At 40.7% G+C, this 19,942-nt stretch overlaps 1 protein-coding gene across 1 annotated transcript in view; it reads left to right on the top strand.

The window, feature by feature from the left end:
* Window positions 1-19,942, top strand: part of UVSSA (UV stimulated scaffold protein A) — a 61,806-nt gene that overhangs the window by 29,791 nt on the left and 12,073 nt on the right. Inside the window, exons 8-10 of the mRNA XM_065837897.2 lie at window positions 11,694-11,871; window positions 13,127-13,279; window positions 18,633-18,816. Of these exons, the coding sequence (XP_065693969.1) occupies window positions 11,694-11,871; window positions 13,127-13,279; window positions 18,633-18,816 (515 nt within the window). The remainder of the gene's footprint in view (window positions 1-11,693; window positions 11,872-13,126; window positions 13,280-18,632; window positions 18,817-19,942) is intronic.

Raw genomic sequence — 19,942 nt, forward strand, 5'->3', positions numbered from 1 at the left:
GTGGATAAGGTGAGAGGTGCAACTGTGGCCTCGTTTTTGTGCCGCAGGCAGAATTTGGCGCTGACACCGGGGTCAGAGATTCTTTCCTGCCCTTGATGGTCTTGGCATGGCTTGCAGCCGAGCTCTGAGCCACGTGGTAATAATCCATTTTGAGACGTGCCTTTCCCTGTAAAACCAAAATGATTCTCAGATCTGGTTCAAAGCACCCACCTCCAGCAGCTCTTGTCTGCTAATGGGTTTTCCCAGTTCATAGTTCTTGTGTCTCAGTGCATTCGTGAGCTTACTGATGCAATAGTGCTTGGAGGTGCCGCTGCCACTTCGCAAGCGGTGACATGCAGAAGCCATCTGACTGGGAATATTAGCATGGAAGCAGTCTGCTGGTTATTGAGTTTCATCCTTATACAAAATTACACGAGAAATGACTTTGCAGTTAAGAACAGAAACCATTGTTTCAAATCTGGTTGATCATTACTTCTCTTGTGTTTGAGCCTTAAGCCAAAGTGTTTTTAGTTCCCTGATAGCAACTTCAGGTGTTCACATTGCATCTTACAGCCCACTTGAGATGTCTTTCATATCTGGATCAAAGCTGCAGTTCTAAAACCCCAAGGGTTAGTTCTGCCCATTTCAGAAACTCTTCCTATCACAGAGTGATGTATCTTTGTGGGTTAAATGTCCCCGCACAGCCTTTCCTAATACGATGGTGTCTGGGTCGTGACTCTTCTGTGTGTTAAGTAGTTGGGTTTGTTTGGTTTGATATTTTTAGTATGACATCTGATAGCAACATAGGAAAGAAGCCTTATACCCCAGTTGAACAAATCAGATGTACAAAACCAGACTATTTCCTTAGTAGAGAAGTCTCCACTTGTTGTTTTGGTTTTGGTTTTTTTATATAGAATTAGGAGTGCTTCAGACCACACAAGCTATTCTAGTGCAGCTCTCACTGAGCATTTTAGAAACATGAATAAACTTGCTATTGCAACCATTCATTAAAAGTGCAGGGGATTTATAGCTTTTGCTTTTTCTCCGAACATTAAAAAGCCTGTATTAGAAATAACAATAAATTACTGCATAGACTAATGCATGATTGAATTTTCAGATTTGAAGCAGTAAATTCATGCATTTCGAGGCATCTATTCAGAAAATTGCACTTTTTTGTATTGACTAAGTGTCTCTAAGTGTCTCTAAGCAACAGACTTCCATGCATGTTGTTTTTATAAGTGTTATTTTCCTGACTGGCATCCATCAAGACATGCAGAGGACACAATGATTAGAAGCAATACTGCCTCAGAAACATGGAATACAATTGAATCATCATTACAGATTTAAAGAAATAGGAAAATTAGTTGTGAATTTATTGGAGTCGGATTCTTTTTTTCCCTACAGAAAACATTTTCTAAACGCTTTTGAATGTTTTTGTTTGTGTGGTCAAGTGCTGAGGTTTCATCTTTGTCACGCCAAGAAGAACAGCGATGGATTTGCGTGTTCTCTGGGCATGTGTGTTACTGCGCAGCTTTGCTGGGCCACCTCTTAGCTCTATTTATCTCCTTCATTTTTGATATAGGATGTAGGAAACCAGTGGTTTTAGTTACTGCGTACAATAGTAATGTGCTCTTTTATCCTCCATCTAAATGAAGTTTCTCCCATAAAGAGATTGCTTTGCTGTTGTGTAGAACAGATTTAAAGCTAAAGATGGCAAAAGGAGCCTGTATGCAAGTGTTGATAAGGTGAAATAGAAACCACTTATTTTGACCTGTGAAGAAACCGTGGCATCCATACTGGTCTTTTTTCCTCCATGGGAGCATGTAACAGATTTGGTTGTTACAGAATGATTATCTGCTGATTTTGCAGTTAGGTTCTCCTCTGTTCTGTGGGGGTTTTGTGGTTTCGTTGTTTGTTTTTGATGTGCATTTTGTTTGGTGGGTTTTTGGTTGTTTGCTGTGGTTTTTTTGTTTTTTATTTGAACACATGAAAATTTTCTAGAAACCATGTGGAAAAAGCACAAATCTGAAGTGTTGAGTTAACATTCCTCAGTACAATATTTAAACATCCCTGAACTACTCAGTGAGTTGGTTTCAGTGCTTATTAGTCATTAAGGAAAATACTTTTTAGTTTTCTGATATTAGGATTGATGAGGGTTCCCTGGCAGTAGGCATCTCTGAAAAACTTACTAAAAGTCACAGAATCACAGAATGTCAGGGATTGGAAGGGACCTCAAAAGCTCGTCCAGTCCAATCCCCCTGCCGGAGCAGGAACACCCAGATGAGGTTCCACAGGAAGGTGTCCAGGCGGGTTTGAATGTCTGCAGAGAAGGAGACTCCACAACCTCCCTGGGCAGCCTCTTCCAGTGGAGCTCCTCCTGTGTTCCAGTTCATACCCACTGCCTCTTGTCCTTCTTGGATGTCACCGGGAAGAGTCTGGCTCCATCCTCATGACACTCACCCTTTACGTATTTATAAACACTGAGCTCACCTCTCAGTCTCCTCCAGGCTAAAGAGCCCCAGCTCCCTCAGCCTTTCCTCACATGGGTGATGTTCCACTCCATCATCTTCATTGCTCTGCACTGGACTCTCTCCAGCAGTTCCCTGTCCTTCTGGAACTGAGGGGCCCAGAACTGGACACAATATTCCAGGTGTGGTCTCACCAGGGCAGAGTAGAGGGGAAGGAGAACCTCTCTGACCTACTGACCACCCACCTTCTAATCCACCCTAGGTCTCTTTCCCCTATGCTGCTCTCTAATGGATCATTCCCCAACTTATTCTGGAATCTGGGGTTGTTCCTGCCCAGATTCAAGACTCTACACTTTCCCTTTTTATATTTCATTAAATTTTTCCCTGCCCAACTCTCCAGCCTGTCCAGGTCTCTGGATGGCAGCACAGCTTCCAGTGTCAGCCACTCCTCCCAGCTTGGTGTCATCAGCAAACTTGCTGATAGTGCACTCTAGTCCCTCATCCAAATCATTGATGAATATATTGAATATTACCATCCCCAGTACTGACTCCTGAGGCACTTCACTAGATCCAGGCCTCAACTGGACTTTGCCCAATTGACCACGACTCTCTGGCTTCTTCCCTTCAGCCAGTTCGCAGTCCACCTCACTACCCAATCGTCCAGACCACACTCCCTCAGTTTAGCTGTGAGGATGCTGTGGGAGACTGTGTCAAACGCTTTACTGAAATCAAGGTAGACGATGTTCACTGCTTTGACAAGTCATTTTGTAATAGCTTTTGAATGGTAGGGGCTTGATCAAGTCTGGGCTTTCACAGGAGGGAGATGGATGATTGTGGTAGTGATGAAGCAGACGTGACTCAAGGGTGGCGCAATAACAGGACACAGGTATGGGGTCAGTACCGCAGCTCCTGGTGCCAACAGGTAGCTCTGTTTCACACAAAATGTAAAGTGGATTTATAATATTTGGGGTGAGATGCACATCTGAAGAGCAGCCTGGCTAATTGCTTTCATTAGCTACAGTTCATGAAAGTATGCAGCACCATGATCAACCACATGATTGTGCTCTGCCTTCATTGTAATGAAAATAGATGTTTTTAATGGCATTATTATTTGGGAATGAAGTTGCTGAGGTTCTACTGACTGTTGAATCGCTAAATAGGCACGTATGCTGGCTAAATGGAAAAGAAAAATGATACTTAAGCTTTTTGTTTCCTTACTACAATAACTTCTCATTTTGTCTGGGTTCTACTTTAAAAACCTAACAGCTTTTTAGTCTGGTTGGATTTGTCTGGTCTCCATTCCTCAGGGAATTGTTCCCGCATGGGAAGAACATGGAGAAGCAGCTCAGCGGAGACCACAGCAAAACCAAACCTGCAGCCTTCAGAGTGTATGGAGCACAGTTCTCAGGAATTGGATTTGAGACTAAGAATTAAGCTATCCAGGCTAAATAAGGACTTGTGGTGTTACTTGACTTCTTTAAAGAGGGAAAAAGCAAATCGGGTTCTGCAAAAGGAAGGACAGGCAGAATTACACACTTGCCTTTCACTGCCCTGTGAAATTTGGCTTCTTTTTTCCGAAATTTGGCTTTTTTTCCCAAATTTGGAAAATGCAGTTAACACACTTTTGTGTGTCTTCCCAGACAAGAGTCTAATATTTAGAATAAGATTTCTATTAATATTACTGTAAATCCTAAAAAAAAAAATCAGGCTTAATTTTTACATGATTGAAATAGCATGCGCTGATTTACCATAAATGTACAGATATACAGGATTGAAGTTAGGACCCCAGTCCTGAACTTCTATAATCAAATATCTGTTGTGTGATCTCTATTTTTCTTAGCATATACAACACTAGAAGTATTTAATTATAAGTTTACAAGTGAGATTGCCTCATTAGGTTAGTGTGTTTTGAATATATGTGTATGTGGACAGACACACGTTTGGTATAGCTATGCTTAGGACAGTAATTGAGTAAAGCTTATTGTAATACAGTATTTGGAATGAAGATAAATTTACACATTTAGGAAAAGAAGTGATTTGCACTTCCAATAAAGTGCTTCTACATCCATGTCAAAGTACTGATTGTAGATACTACTTCTGATGCATCCTAATCCATTGATCATGCAAACCCTTCCTCGCTCTCCAGCAAGGTCCTTCTGCGTCAATAAGATTCTCAGAAAATCTGGCAGAACACGAGATGTATATGATTCCTACTAAAGTTCTTCAAAATTTGTAGTCACCACACAGAATGCTGATAACACTTCCAAGTGGTTTGCGATAGGTGTTTACCTTATAGAACTGTGCAATGGCCAGGGACTGCAAAATGATAAGCAAGACATCTAAAAGATCAAGACATAAGGTGTAGAAAGCTTTTAATCTAAACTCTGCTGCTTTGATTTATGCTCATTCTTAACTGTGATCATAAACGACCCGTAAATAGAGTTAGTTAATGAGAACTAACATTATAACAAATTAATATATTCTGTAATTCCAGTAAGCCAAACAAAGTATTTATGTAATGTTGATGAACTCTAGTTAACTAACGTAGTTGTTATTGTTCTTCTTTAACTTGAATTTCCAAAGTAAAATTCTAGATGAATGTAAATGAGTGTAGCTGCATTCGAGGGTGCCGGGAGCAGCATCTTTGATTGTTAAATACCTCCGATTATACAAGACCCCTTGACAACTTTTGATAAGTAGTGTAGTTTATACAGAAACATTAATATGTGCAGTTGTCTGTGTGATAAGTTGCTTTGAGTGCACACACATCTTATGTGTGTTGTGAGAATATTTGCTAAAGCCACCTCTGGCATTTCAGTGTGGTCCCCTTGCAGCTGCAGACAGCCATTTGTTTAGTGGCCTTCAAAGGTAAGATAAAAGAACCGTGTCTATCTCAACTTAAAGAGGAAGTTTTCTACCACAATAAATGGTAAATACTTTAATCAATGATATCCTGGTATTAATACTTTTAAGGTTTTGTTCATATTTTTAGTATTTTTCCTCATTTTACAGTTCTGTGTAGATGAAGTGATACTAATAATAGCCTTTTTTTTTTTTTTTGTAGGTAGAGATTAAATTTTATCTCAAAAAAGAAAAAACCCACACCTGAATATTCCTATAATTTGTGATGGCTTCATAAAGATCAGATATCTGTCAGGGGTGCCATATAATTTGAATCTTTATTCCCTATGAGTAGCAAGAGCCGTCAGAGATAATGAAATCTTCCTATCATATGATCACCTCTGTTAATTTTCACAGAATCACAGAATCGACTGGGTTGGAAAGACCTCAGAGATCATCAAGTCCAACCCTTGGTCCAGCTCCAGTCCATTGACCAGATCATGGCACTAAGTGCCATGTCCAGTCTCAGTTTAAAAACCTTCAGGGACGGTGAGTCCAGCACCTCCCTGGGCAGCCATTCCAATGCCTGAACACTCTCTCTATAAGGAATTTCTTTCTAATATCCAGCCTAAATTTCCCCTGGCAGAGTTGAAGCCCATGCCCCCTTGTCCTGTTGCTGACTGCCTGGGAGAAGAGAGCAATCCCCACCTGGCTAGAACTTCCCTTCAGGTCGTTCTAGAGAGTGCTGAGCTCACCTCTAAGCCTCCTCTTCTCCAGACTAAACAACCCCAGCTCCCTCAGCCTCTCCCCATAGGTCTTGTGTTCAAGTCCCTTCACCAGACTTGTTGCTCTTCTCTGGACCCGGTCCAGCACTTTTGTTCACATTCGTGTGTGAAGAGCAACAGCAGAGCTGATCCTGAAACACTGGAGCTGTTTGGAAGCAGGACCCCAGACATGGACTTCGACCTTCTGATCTGCAATCCATGTTGAATTAAGCTTTGCAAAGTTCTCTTCATTTAGCAGTAAAGCTTCTGGTGCTTCCTGAGGAAAATACATTCAGGTTTTTTTTCATTATGAGCTCACTGGAGAGTAAGTGGGGAAATATTGCACCTGAACTTCTGGATTTTCCTGACAGTCTTGGAGAGTGTCTGTACTAATAGAAATCACATTCAGTTTGACGAAGATTCAACAAATGGGAAACAGTTTTGGGTTTTTTTTTCCAGAAAGTTGAAGTCCATAATAGTTATTTATATTCTATCTCCGTTTTTTCAATTAAACGTAAGTGAATCTGAAGTAGCTAGATTTCTTCTAAATCCACACAGCTGAGGAAACCTGTGCTTGCTCTTTCTCTGAATTTTCACTGAGGGGCTTTTATCTCCCCCTAATCCCACCATTTCTGTCAGGACATAATCTCTTTCTCAAATTTACATTTTAATTACAAGGCCAGCTGAACTAGCTAAAATCAATAATGTCAGCATTCAGCAGCCCAACTTCAGCTGAAAGCCCAGCCTCTCTCTTTCCTTCTATCGATTTATCTTCTGAACACCGTCTACTTTATTGCTTCAGGCAAATAGGTGCCATTTGGTCCATTTAAACAAAAAAAGGGGATTTGAACATTTTTATGATTCTTTCTAAAAGCTGCTATTGGAACAATTTGGACCCAGGTACCATACTTGTGTTAATACATGGAACAGCAGAATTAAGAGGAATTTTACTTTTAAAACTGCACTTAATCCCATCTATGCCTTAAAGGCAAAACCAAACCCACCCTGATAGTGGATACCATTCAGCTGGGGCTGTCTGCATGGTGACTCTTGTCTTTATCTTGTTAGCAAAACCTAATTTTTATAAACAAATGCTACAACAACAATCCACAGTAGAGGTGGTGTTACTGATGTCGTAGTGTATCTACCTTTAGCCATTTTTCTGTTAATGGTTTAAAATAAGAAATCAATGGGAAAATATTTTCTTCTTGTAACTCTTAAGAATTCCTATATTGATCTTTTGGATGTGATTTTATCTATCTAAATGTCACATTGTCCATTTATCTCTCCTGCCTTTCCTGTGTGTTGCCGGCTGCTTGTCTCTGCCGTTCACATCCTTTCCCCTTCAAATCAAACCAGTGTACTGAATGAGCAATCCTGCTTTCTGTAAACATCGCAGGGGAAAACTGCAATGAAACTAAGGTTTCCTGGTAACTTTTAATACACATGCACTTCTTTTTAATGAAGAGGAAAAGCAGTGTGAGATGCACACCTGCTACCTTTTGACTTCAAGACAGTTTGAGAATAACACACATACAAGTGCTCTCAAAACTGTTGCTTTAAACAGTGTTTTTTCAGGAAGATGTTATTGTCCTTAGAAAAAAAAAAAGAGGGGATGAGGGGGAGAAAAAAAGGCCAATTTTAAATGCTAAATACAGTCTAGACAATTCTACATTATAGATACAGTCCATCACCCGTTTTTTTTCAGCTGCCCTTCTTCATGCCAAAGGGCCTGTTTGTTTGTAACCGTTTATTCTTCCAAATCCTGATGATTGTAACGTGTGGTTATAACAGAATCTTTTGGATTAATTCTGCTTCACCTAGATACAAAGCACCTGAGAAGGGCTTTTCGCCTTTCTAGCCTGTGACAGGAGCTGAGATGGAACATATCCTGCTCTGTTTCCAGATACATAATTTCAAGATTGCACCCTTCAGTGAAATATTAAATGCTGTTTAAAAACCATTTCTCCGAAGGCGCCATTATCCCTCTTGAATGGCAAATTCACAGCTCAAAACGTCATGAAATTGCTTCTTTTGGTATTTAACCTGGATCTTTCTCTGGCTATGTCCATCCTATTATGTTTAATTATCATTTCCTTTATTGGTCCTTCTACTAATTTTGAGACCCTTTTCCAATGAATAGGTTAGTCCTTTAAAAGTTTTTTTTTTAACAATGTTCTTGAAAGCCTTGTTGACTTTGGGAAGGGAATTTAGGTAACAAGGTGAGTGTGTTGTATTAATTGCTTTCATTAGAGTATGTGATGTGGGCATGGCAGAGTAAGGGAGTAGTACTGTCAGTGTCAGGGATGCTGAGCAGCAGCATCACGAGCCAATGGCAAGGGCTGGTGTCCATCTGCATCTGGCAGGCAGGTTAGAATAGAATCATAGAACAGTTTGGGTTGGAAGGGACCTTCAAAGCTCACCCAGTGCCACCCCTGCCATGAGCAGGGGCATCTTCACCCAGATCAGGTTGCTCAGAGCCCCGTCCAGCCTGGCCTGGGATGTCTCCAGGGATGGGGCATCCACCACCTCTCTGGGCAACCTGGGCCAGTGTTTCACCACCCTCAGTATAAAACATTTATTCTTCATGTCTAACCTGAATCTCCCCTTCTTTAATTTAAAACCATCACCCCTTGTCCTGTCGTAACAGGCCCTGCTAAAAAATTCTCATCTGACGACATAAGAATTAAAAGGGACTGATCCTTCTTCACACCACAATCACCACTCAGTTCAGTTGCCAGGAAGCCTCGGGCAGCTCAAGCAGCACTGCCTTTAACAATGAGCTGCCTGTGGAACATGGGCTTAGGTGTTGGGATGTTTTCTGGAGAGCAGAACAAGGAGCTGGGGTTTGACAGTGGCTTCAGAATGTGGTGAATGTCTTTTTACCTACTTACCAGTGCTTGCTGCTTGCAAACATTTGGACATTTGGGTACCTGTTAAAGTCTTTCTGGGACAGGCACTACTGAAATACCCACTCTCAGATATGTGTTCACTCCTATGGGGATATCACCACGTTACTCAGGTGGCCTTTTCTTAGGAAAGGTGAAATGCATCAACCTACCAGAGCTGGGTCTGGTCTCTGGGTGGACATGGGACAATACTGTCACACACAAATTACATCACGGATGTACACACCCTCCCCTCAACTCTCTTGTGAAAATGGTCCACATTTCTCTTTGTCATACACTGGGTAAGCAGAAGGAATGTATTGAGTTGCTGTGGGAGAGGGAGGAGAAGACAGAGAAGTCTCTATGAATACTTGGTAACTCCTGATGGCTGGTGCTCTCTTGTCTTCTTTCCTTTTCCAGATCCTGTTTCCTTTCATCCATTGGTTTGAAAGGGGCAGGGAGCTGTCTCCCGCAGTTGCTGTTATTAGCCCATACCCTGAATCACCTTGCCCTTAAAACATTTTCCTTCACTGTTACTGGTAGAATCCATACTAGAGACACGGAGTCTCAGAAGAGTCCTCAGCCTTGAGAGTGTTCTGAAGCTCTCACTTCTCTCTGGAGTCAGCTGTATTCGGATCTAGGAATGACTGAGGTGACCCTTTGCAATATGCAGCAAAATTCAAAGGCTACACAAGCCAGATCCAACTGAATGTCTGCTTTTGTTTCCCCTCTCCTGAGAGCTTTGTGGATTTTGGGATTGTTGGCTCCCTCTGGGGAGGGGATGTTCAAGAACTAGATTAAGCAGGGAGCTGACAGGGTGTTGTTCTCATTACCCTGAGCTTGGAGCCTTGGAGAATGAGGAAGAGATGTCATTCCCTGCATGAGGACTCAGTTCCTGATCTAGGGACTTGAAAAGTTTAGACCCACGTGTCCATAAGGGATGGATCTAGAAGGTTTCCAGCTCAGCACCTTGCTTTGTGCCCGCAGTCAGGCAATGCCATCTGTGTGCTTGCACCCTGCAGGTTACAGGGAACGTGCAGTACAAAGGAATCAAGGTCAGGTTGAGTTACTGGAAGACCTTATAAGGTGGAAAGAAGGGGTCAGTTGCTCTGATTTTGTTTGTGAAAAATATGGTTTTCTCTGAAATAAAAATATTTTGTATACCAAAGCTACCTGCCACTGTGGACCCTGCAATTTCCCACTCAAAGGGCAGTTCATACCACATCAACTTTTCCTCTTCTAGTTGCTATCTCATCATACATTTAATTATTAGCAAAGTGTGGATACTTCTGGATGCAGCTTCAAGGGTGGCTACATGTGGCAAGAGACTACAAATCCCAAATAATGGCTAAAACTTGGGTAAACTTGGGTTGCTTCACGTAAGAAGGCTGAGATAATTTGCTTAAAACTTCAGTCTTGTGAAACCATAACTTTTTTGTGTTCATTCAGTTTCTTTGGGGGGGTAGTGCCTTTCATTTCAGTCACTTCTTCTATAAAAAGGCTTTCTGATGGGGAAAACATAGTCCATTACGTTAGCGCGAGGGATCACGTCTTTCCATTTTTAGCTGTCGCTGGTTGAAAAGTTCTTGTTACTACTGCCAGTTAATAGAGTTGCTTCTCTATCTCAGCGGGTAGAAGCATGTGCTGTCCAACTGCTCAGCCTATCTAATTGCATCGTTACAGTCTGGGCTGACTGTTTAATCTCACTGTATAAAGTAATTAAGTTACCCCACCGCTGAGCTGCTTGTGCTGAATGTCAGTGTCTGGTACTGCTTTGCAATCGCCTTGGTCCTCAGGTGGAGCTCAGGCATTTGCTGTCTCTGGAGTGTGTTCGGTGGGAATCCACACTACTGCTGCCAGCGCTTGGGTTTGTTATCTGGGCAAATTGTGTGGCTTAGTGGCTGCGAAAGAAGAGTGTTCTCCAGATAATTCTGTTTGCAGATGTGTTTAGGAACTGAAACTCAGCTATTCTCAGTGATGCTGCCCCTTGACAAATCAGGAAGAGGGAGGTAGAGAAAAAGATATTTTGTTTTATGTTCTCAGCTCTGCAGGGTCAACATGGTAGCTGAGTATCATCAAAGAGCAGGGATGTGCCTACACATGCTTTATTTTTTCCCTGGTGTGCTTCCTTGCCAGCCAGGATGGGTGGCGATGGTTCCCTTTCCTGTCCATCGTGTGTTGCAGTGAATCCTGCACCCAAAAGTGGTTTCTTTTTGCCAAGCTGAGAGAGTTTTAGCAGCACTTTTTGCTTAGGAACAACAAAGAATTAATCTCAGCACACAGGGGGTTATGGGTGTATGCCTTTCTTTTTGCTTTCTACTGCTCTTAGATGTCTTTTGGGCTTCTAGGTGTTAAACAGTAGTGCCGATAGTTCCTTTCTTCTATTCTACCTCGATATAACCTTGAGTACAGAAATCACTTACCGGCAAGCTGACGTGACACTAGAAACTTATATACAAACAACAGTGTTGCGGTTTAGGTAAACATTTATTGTTAAAATCCTTTTTTCTAAGGTGAAGTAGCATCATTCGTTGTTGTGGCACCATATTGTATGAATTTAAAAGTTCGTTTGCTGTAGTTAGTATATTTCTTTTCCAAAATAAGAAAAATGTCACGAGCAGAAATATCTTCATTTGGGATTGATGTCTCATGCAAACTGAAAGCAGTAAGAAGTGTAACCAGTGTTTGTCTCCACTGTGGAGTGTTGAGGGTGGGAGAAGCAAATCCCTCCTAAACATGGAGTTTTCTTGCAGGGCTGGAGCCCCGGGCACCTCCAGAAACACCAGCAGGGAAAACGTCAACAGGAGCAGCTCTGCTGAGCACCCGCGCCCACCTGAAAGGGAATGAAGATGAACTTGATCCAACCTGTGCAGCTGCCACACTGAAACTTATTAGAGACAAACTACCAAAGTTACCACCTCCACACACCAGGTGATCTTAATTTTTATTCTTGTAGAAACCTCTTTCCCTTGTTCTATTTATTAGTCACAAAAGCAAGAAGAAAAGCGCTCATGAACCAGGGAAGCTGCTAAGGCTGTCTTTGTTTCATTTTGAAGTTACAATTATTTGGCTGAGATGTACATTCGCTGCTTGATTTGGGGGATTTTGTTCAGTGACTGCGCCAGGATTTTAAGGAACCTTTTATTACTTGCTTGATTTAGGCTTTATTTGGTGTAAATGGTCTCTATGAAAATATAAAGTATTCCCTTTTCTTCTAACAGAAAAACCCATCTCCATTTATTGGGATAATTTTTGGTTTGCAACTAAACAAAATATATATTAATGCTAAATTAGAAAGTCATTTCAACCATGTCTTGGTTCCTAGTGCTGTCAGTGCTGCCTGGAGATGTTTTATACCGATTCCAAAGGTGTATTAGTTGTCGATCCTTTTCAAAACTGGGTGAAACTCCAGCCTTGTCTATGGGGATAAGACCAGAGTCACCTACTGAAGTGGCACGTTCCTGAAAAGACATTTCTGCATTGGTCAGGAAAGCCCCCAAAACCTAGCAAACTGGAATGTAATCTGAGAAAGGAGTTTCCTTTGTTGGAACTCCAGAGTTTGAAGTATTCAGGTGTACATTTTTACTTTTAATCTTTAAAAATTTAATGTTGCAGTGAGGTGGTGAAGACTATTTGAAGCTCCATCAGTGACTACCCAAGGTCTCCATAGTACTACTCTGTTTTTGAGGACTGGTGGATTCTGTAGTGGTGATGCACAATGAGTTTGCTAAGTCTGCACGATCGAGTTTTATCAACAAAAGCAAGGCTTTGCACTCTGTGTGACTGCCATGCAAACGTGGGCGTGAGTTCACAGAAGCGAGACCTTTCTAAAAATGGTTTGTGATACCCCATCTGTAGCCCCTGTTAGAGCACAGCATGTGTGGTCCACTGCTGCCCCCAGTAGATCTCTGGGCTTCTGCACCCATGGTATAATATGATTTAGCTTGCTCTAGCTGAACATGCAGTTAAGTTTCGTGGTGCAGTGTGCTATATATAGAGTGTGTGGTGGTATGGTATCTTTTTTTATAAAAAAAAACAAATAATCAAAAAAGATAATCTGGTCAAGGTAATCATAGTCCAAGATCTAAGATAATATTAGCGTTGGTGTGCGAATCGAAATGAAAACAGAGAAAAAGTTCTTGTGATCATTGCTGTTCTGTATTGAGTTTTCATTAATTTTTTCCAGTGACTCTGCAGCTACAGAGGCAGCAGCCGTGGAAGAGCCTGACAGTAAGAGGCAAAAACTGGAAGAAGAAAGAGCTAAAGCTCCCCTCATGCCTTTTGGATTAGATCTTCACTACTGGGGACAGGATCAGCCAAGTGCTGGGAAGATTCTCAAGTAATGCTCTTTTTCTTTTAAGATAAATTAAACAAATATATAGATTTACTTGTACTCAGAGGTCATGCAGTGGGGTGACTGCTGTTTCTTTTGATAATTACTTTTCTTCTTTCCCTTGTGCTCCAGGACCCATAAACAAAGTCAGGAATTCTACCTTTACATGTTATTTGTTTTGAGAAGACGTGATACTAATTAAATATCCTTTGATGCTTCCAAGCACATTTTTTTTCTGCTCTTTTCATGTTTCTGTATTATTTGCAGCATGGCATCACTGACTCCAATTTAAATTGGTACCTCGTTATGCAAAGCGCTGGTGCAAGTGCATGATAGATGGTCTCTGCTGGGGACTTTACTGTCTAAATAAATAGCAGGCAAGGTAGGAGAAAGGCTGGGGAAGGTGTCGGGGGTATTTTTCCTGACTTGACAGAGTGGTGACTGAGGAAATTGATCTGCTTGTTCAGTCACACAAGAAATAGGTGGCAGTTACAGGATTTGAATTTGGATCTCTCACTTTCCATTCTTGTCTGGAAAGGTTCTGTGTTTCTGGGACATGAAGCATTGCTGGGGAAAGCTTTAGCGATGCCTCAGAGAAGAGACGGCAGGTACGCATCCAAACTTGTTTCTAGTCAGTTTTTAAAACCCCTTTTTAGTACTACATTTTTATATGAAAGTTGGGATGCAAAGTCCTTCCCTCTATGTATAAAATTCATTAAATTCCACCAGAACTCTTTAGTATCATTGTGTACCATACCTGGTTTGGAAAAGGCAAAAACCATTGTCTGGCTGAGTTGCAGATCAAACTCTACTATTCTCAGAAGTATTACTTTAACTTTGTTTTCATATCAAAAACAAACAGAAGAATACAAGCCATGATTGCAGGGTGAAGACAGTGTTTGCAGAAATCAGCAAGAGGATTGTATAAAATTTTGAATGTTTTAAATGACAGAAAGCCCGTGAAATTTGACACATCATAGTGCTTTAACACAGTCACTCCAGGCTTTTGGGCTCTGTCTGATGTGATGTAAGCTCTTCACAGCCTATAAAGTGGTTAAGATTTTCAGCAGAGCTTTAAGAAGCATTTGTCTGTGATAATGCCAAAAAGGTAGTAAGGCTTTATTTTACATTGCAAATGAGTTATTCAAGTCATAAGTGAAATCAGAAGCATATTTCATTGCCTGTCTGCCTTGTGCTGTACTGTTTTATTTTTATGCTTTCTAATAAAATAGAGGGCACACTTCTGAACCTTATAGTCTATAACTACAGATATGCCAGTCTAACTGAAGATAATTTAAGTAGCCCTGCACACTCAGCAGCATTGACCCCTGGTGTGAGGGTCAATAAAATATATTTATTGAAAAATTAAGGTAGTCCTTTAACCTTTCTATATGCACACATACTGTCTCTATAAGATGTCTGGGAGGTGAAGAGGAAAAAAACAACCAGATAACACATATGGAATGTGTATGGAATTTGAATTTTTAAAATCTGAAGGGGAAGAGTCTTTTCCCCTCACCTGTTTAACACTACACTTAATTACAGCATTTATGATAAATGAAGATTTTGATAGTGAGAGTGTAGCTACCAAGAAGATGATTTTCTGAAGAAGTTTTGTTTAGCTGGTAAACGGTGAAGCATCACCTTCTCCAGAAGGTGACAGTAACTTGGGCTTTACTTGGGCCGAACCTTTTTCCTCACTTCTGCCTTCACTCGCACAGCTCATTAAGCTAGTTTAAGGACTCTTAAAATGAGTTTATAAAGCCGTGGAAGTACTTTTTTTTGGGGGGTGATGTGGTATACTGCACGGTGTTGGACTGTGTAGAGCAGGGGTGTCAAACTCATTTTCACTGGGGGCCACATCAGCCTCACGGTTGCCTTCAAAGGGCTGAATGGAATTTTAGAACTGTATAAACATAACTACTCCTACATTTATACAGTCCTAAAATTCCATTCGACCGTTTGAAGGTGGTGTAGAAACTGCTGTGCCAGCTTAACCAACAGTTTGGGGTAGTGTGGGCCTTCCAAACTCTACCCTCCTCCTTGAGCTAAATTACCTTACTCTTAGGATCAGGGTAAATTAGCTGCTGCAGGACTTTTAATGATGTGATTAGGATATTTGACTGAGCTCATTTAGCTTCAGGATCTCTCTATGTATCATACTGGGTTTAGAATTTATATTTACTGAAGCTTTTGATAAGCTTCCCACCGTCCTAGGAAGGAAGTTGATATAAATTTGTTGAAAGAGTGTGAAATTTCTCCAGGAGCTGCATTTTTCTTTTAGATTTCAGTTAACCATTACTTGTCTTTCATTCCTCCTAACATATAGTGATTTAATTTCCATTAAAGCCTCTATTACTTGTCTAGCTAGTAACACTCATATTTCTAGGAGCATGAGTGAGGTGTTGTTGATCCTCTAGTTGATTATCTGTTCCCCTTTTGATCTGTCTTACAAAAGGTTTTACTTGTCATATGCATTATTTTTTCAAATGCCTCATATTCTGCCTTTTTAAAGCATTGCTTGAATTACAGCAGCAGGAAAGCAGAAAACTTTGGGATTTAGCACTGCTTTGTCCTTTTCTCACCTGCTCTAAGTCATGCTGGGAGAAAATAATTTATATATTTGTATTAAGTAATAATATTTATGAATATCTCTGTAGGAATCAGACTATTTTAAGTCCAGTTTACAAATACTCATTAATGATATATAGAGTAAAACATTATTTTAATTTCCTTGAGATATGTTGGATGCAGATTATTTTGGGGGGGGGGGGAAGTCAAAATATTAACCAGATCTTTTTCCTAATTGGAAAGGTCGGGAGGCACAACTGTTAATGCTTCTTCATTCTCAGGTAACTGTAATTTGATAATTTGGAGGGGGAGGGGAGTTCAGACCACCAAAGGGCATTACCATTTTACTACAAGATTCTATGAAGCTAGAAATTCTGTACGATGTCTTTTTAGGAGTGCTTTCCCCTCCTGGTGTTTGTAATGTTATTAACACCCAGCAGCCAATCTTATTTTCAGGATTGTATTAAAACTGACCAAACAAGGAATTAATTTCATTCTTTTATCTACCGTCCATTGTACAATCTTGCCACAGAACTTCAGAAGCTAAAATGCTGTACCATTCTAATGTTTCCCTATAGCAGTAGTGCTATACTATAAAGATTCTTAGAGCTGTCTTGATTAGGCTGTATTTTGCAGAAGTATGTGCCTGAAAAAAATGTGGAAAAATATTTGTTTCTAGATTGAATGTTGAACTGACCTCCACTATAACTCTTTTTGCCTTTGTCCCCTAACTTACCAAAATTAAGCTACTTGTCCTTTACAGCAGGTTAGAATTTTTCTGGCATTGGCTATATATGTTTGTTGAAGAAATTATTGGACAGAATGTATCTCTTTAACAAGCATTCTCCTTGTTGAATGTTTTTCTGTTGATTTGGCAAATCATAGAATGGCTTTGGAATTGCTTAAACCCTTTTTTAACCTAGTTTATCTTAAAAATAATTTTAAATCACAGAATGTTAGGGATTGGAATGGACCTCGAAAGCTCATCCAGTCCATTCTCCCTGCTGGAGCAGGAACACCCAGCTGAGGTTCCACAGGAAGGTGTCCAGGCGGGTTTGAATGTCTGCAGAGAAGGAGACTCCACAACCTCCCTGGGCAGCCTGGGCCAGGCTCTGCCACCCTCACTGAGAAGAAGTTTCTTCTCAAACTTAAGTGGAACCTTTTGTGTTCCAGTTTGTACCCATTACCCCTTGCCCTACCATTGGTTGTCACCGAGAAGAGCCTGGCTCCATCCTCCTGACACTCACCCTTTATATATCTGTAAACATTAATGGTCAAATGTTGCAGTGAACCTGCAGCAATGTATAGTGTAGGCTACTACGGTCAGATGAATTTCCTTCAGTTTTAAGATTTTTTTTCACTTGTCGTCTGGTAAAAACTTGCTTAGATAAAATTCATCCAAACTCTTCATTCTCACTGAAGGAATTCTTGAAGTGTTGGTTTACGTGCTTTGCTGAACTGAGATTGCTGTGATCGGTGGGAACCTGTGGTCACCCTGCAGAAGGTGACATCTCAGAAATGACACCCAGGGTTATTAATGAGCAAGACAAAATCCTCCCAGATCAGTCTGGGAGCAACTGGGTGGAAAACTTGTGTGGAAGGGAGGCACTGGGAAGTGTCCTTTACGAATTTTAAGTCTTTATCAAGACCTGTCATCTGGATATCTCCATTTCACTTGTATTAATAATAAGCAGCAGACCTGCAGGCTGAACTTTTTTTTGCTTAGTTTGGTTCTATCTTTTTCTCTTTAACTTCATATTTCCTTAATTGGGAGTGAGATTGTTGTTTCACTTCAGATGTCTTAAAGTTAGATATCTAAGCTTAAGCTGGTCTCCCTTATTTCTTTTCATGATTAGAAGAAACAAACATTTACCATCAGAGCAACAATCATTTGTGTCCTAAGATTAGTGTCTAAAATGAGTCAGGTAACTATTCCCTTGTGTTGCTTGTTTCTCATTATAGACTATTGACAGCCTAGGGTGGCTAAAATGAAATTATATGAATGCTGTTGAGAAAGTTTGAAAATACTATGTTACTCAAGGGTCCTTGCTCCTCTCTCCTACTCCCCGTATCTGCTGCCCTGATACTAATCTTCTTTACACCAGGTTAACAACAAGTATATTTGCCCATATGTGTCTGTAAAAACAGGTAGCATCTCTAATTTTAAAATAGATTTTCAATGGATTATAGCTTGATTTCCTAGAGGAAAATGCCAGAAGTTTCTTAGACTTCTGGACACTGTATTGGAGAACCTGGAAGAAAGAATCTCTGTGAGACTCGGCCGATTGTTCACTCTCTTTCTTGCTCTCAGTATATTGCGATATATTCTGATTTCAACACCCGCTGCAGGAGTACAGCTATCAGGAATAAAATCAGACAAGCTAAGAACAAAGTGTTTCCTTCCTGATCTATCTTCTGTCTTTAATCATAGAAGTATTCTGTGATGAAGAATATTAACTACAGAATTACAAATTTGTTCACTAGAAATGGATGTGGAATGACTGACTCTGAATGTCAGATCACAAACTAGAGCTAAGACTGGTGATAGGTTAGCAGGTTAAACAAGAAATCCATTTTAGACAGGCTTTGGTGATATTTTAAAAACATCTTAGTAATATAGGAGTCATAAGAAAGAGTGGTAGATATCTGTTTTTTTTCTCGTTCACTAATAAAGCTTCCCCTCCTTTTACATCTACGTTTACCATCTAAGTTTACCATGGGATGACACGGAAATTTTTATGTGCTTTTTTACAACTTCGTGAATAATTGTTGTTCGTTGTTTTCCCAGATTTACTTCTGAGCATCGATTTTGGGCACCCAGTGAAGTAGAGGAAGAGGTGGAAAATAAAGAAATAACAGAAATGTTGAAAACCAGATATATAACATTTGCTGGCAAGTTTGAACCAGTGAAACATAAATGTCGAGCGCCAATGCCTAATGGAAGTCTGTGTGAAAGACAAGATCGGATTAAGGTGAGCACCAAGTAACATGTAACTTCCAGGATATGTGCTATGTAGAGAAAATCTCGTTAAAACATGTCCATAAAAGTTTATTTCACATTGTAAATGTAGCTCAAGGGAGTGGAAGAAAATTGTGTCTGGAGAAGTTTGCTGTTGATCTGTGCTTCATGTGGGAAGCATCCTTCTGGTAAGGAAGCTGTAAATGTTTAAAAAAACTCTTAAATATTTTTGGCATTCATCATAGGTATTTATTTATTACTGTGATACATGAGTATGTGACAGTAAAGCAGAGACAGTTTAGTTGGTTGCCAGTAAGTTTTCCTCATTTAGACGCATATGTGATATTAACTGGTTTTAGAAACGTGGGTGTTTGGGGGGCAAAGAGATTTTGTTTACAAATGAGTTGTTACGAAAGCTAAATCCTGCACAGCCTCAAATGATGAACCTTATTGAGCAGAAATACTTTGCTTGAATAGTATGTTCTAAGATCCCTGTTTTTCCTGTATTACTTGAGCTTGAAGGGTCTGGATGCGCTGAAATAGTTTCAGTGGGATTGTTACAGGATAGAGATATCATGTAAACAACAAAATGCAATGCAGCATTCCAGACTTGACAGGCTGTGCTGCCTGGCCTCTCGAAATTGGACATTCATATTACAATGATATTATTTCTTTGAGATTTGGAATATATTGGCCTGTATCTAGTGGAGTGCTTCAAGGGTCAGTGCTGGGGCCTATGTTATTCAATATGTTCATCAATGATTTGGACGAGGGACTAGAGTGCACTATCAGCGAGTTTGCTGATGACACCAAGCTGGGAGGAGTGGCTGACACTGGAAGCTGTGCTGCCATCCAGAGACCTGGACAGGCTGGAGAGTTGGGCAGGGAAAAATGTAATGAAATATAACAAGGGCAAGTGTAGAGTCTTGCATCTGGGCAGGAACAACCCCAGGTTCCAGTATAAGTTGGGGAATAACCTATTAGTGTAGGGGAAAGGGACCTGGGGGTCCTGGGGATAGCAGAGTGCCCATGAGCCAGCACTGGGCCCTTGTGGCCAGGAAGGCCAATGGTACCTGGGGTGGATTAGAAGGGGGGTGGTCAGTAGGTCAGAGAGGTTCTCCTGTCCCTCTACTCTGCCC

This window comes from Patagioenas fasciata, chromosome 4 (assembly GCF_037038585.1).
Source record: "Patagioenas fasciata isolate bPatFas1 chromosome 4, bPatFas1.hap1, whole genome shotgun sequence".
Taxonomy (NCBI): Eukaryota; Metazoa; Chordata; class Aves; order Columbiformes; family Columbidae; genus Patagioenas; species Patagioenas fasciata.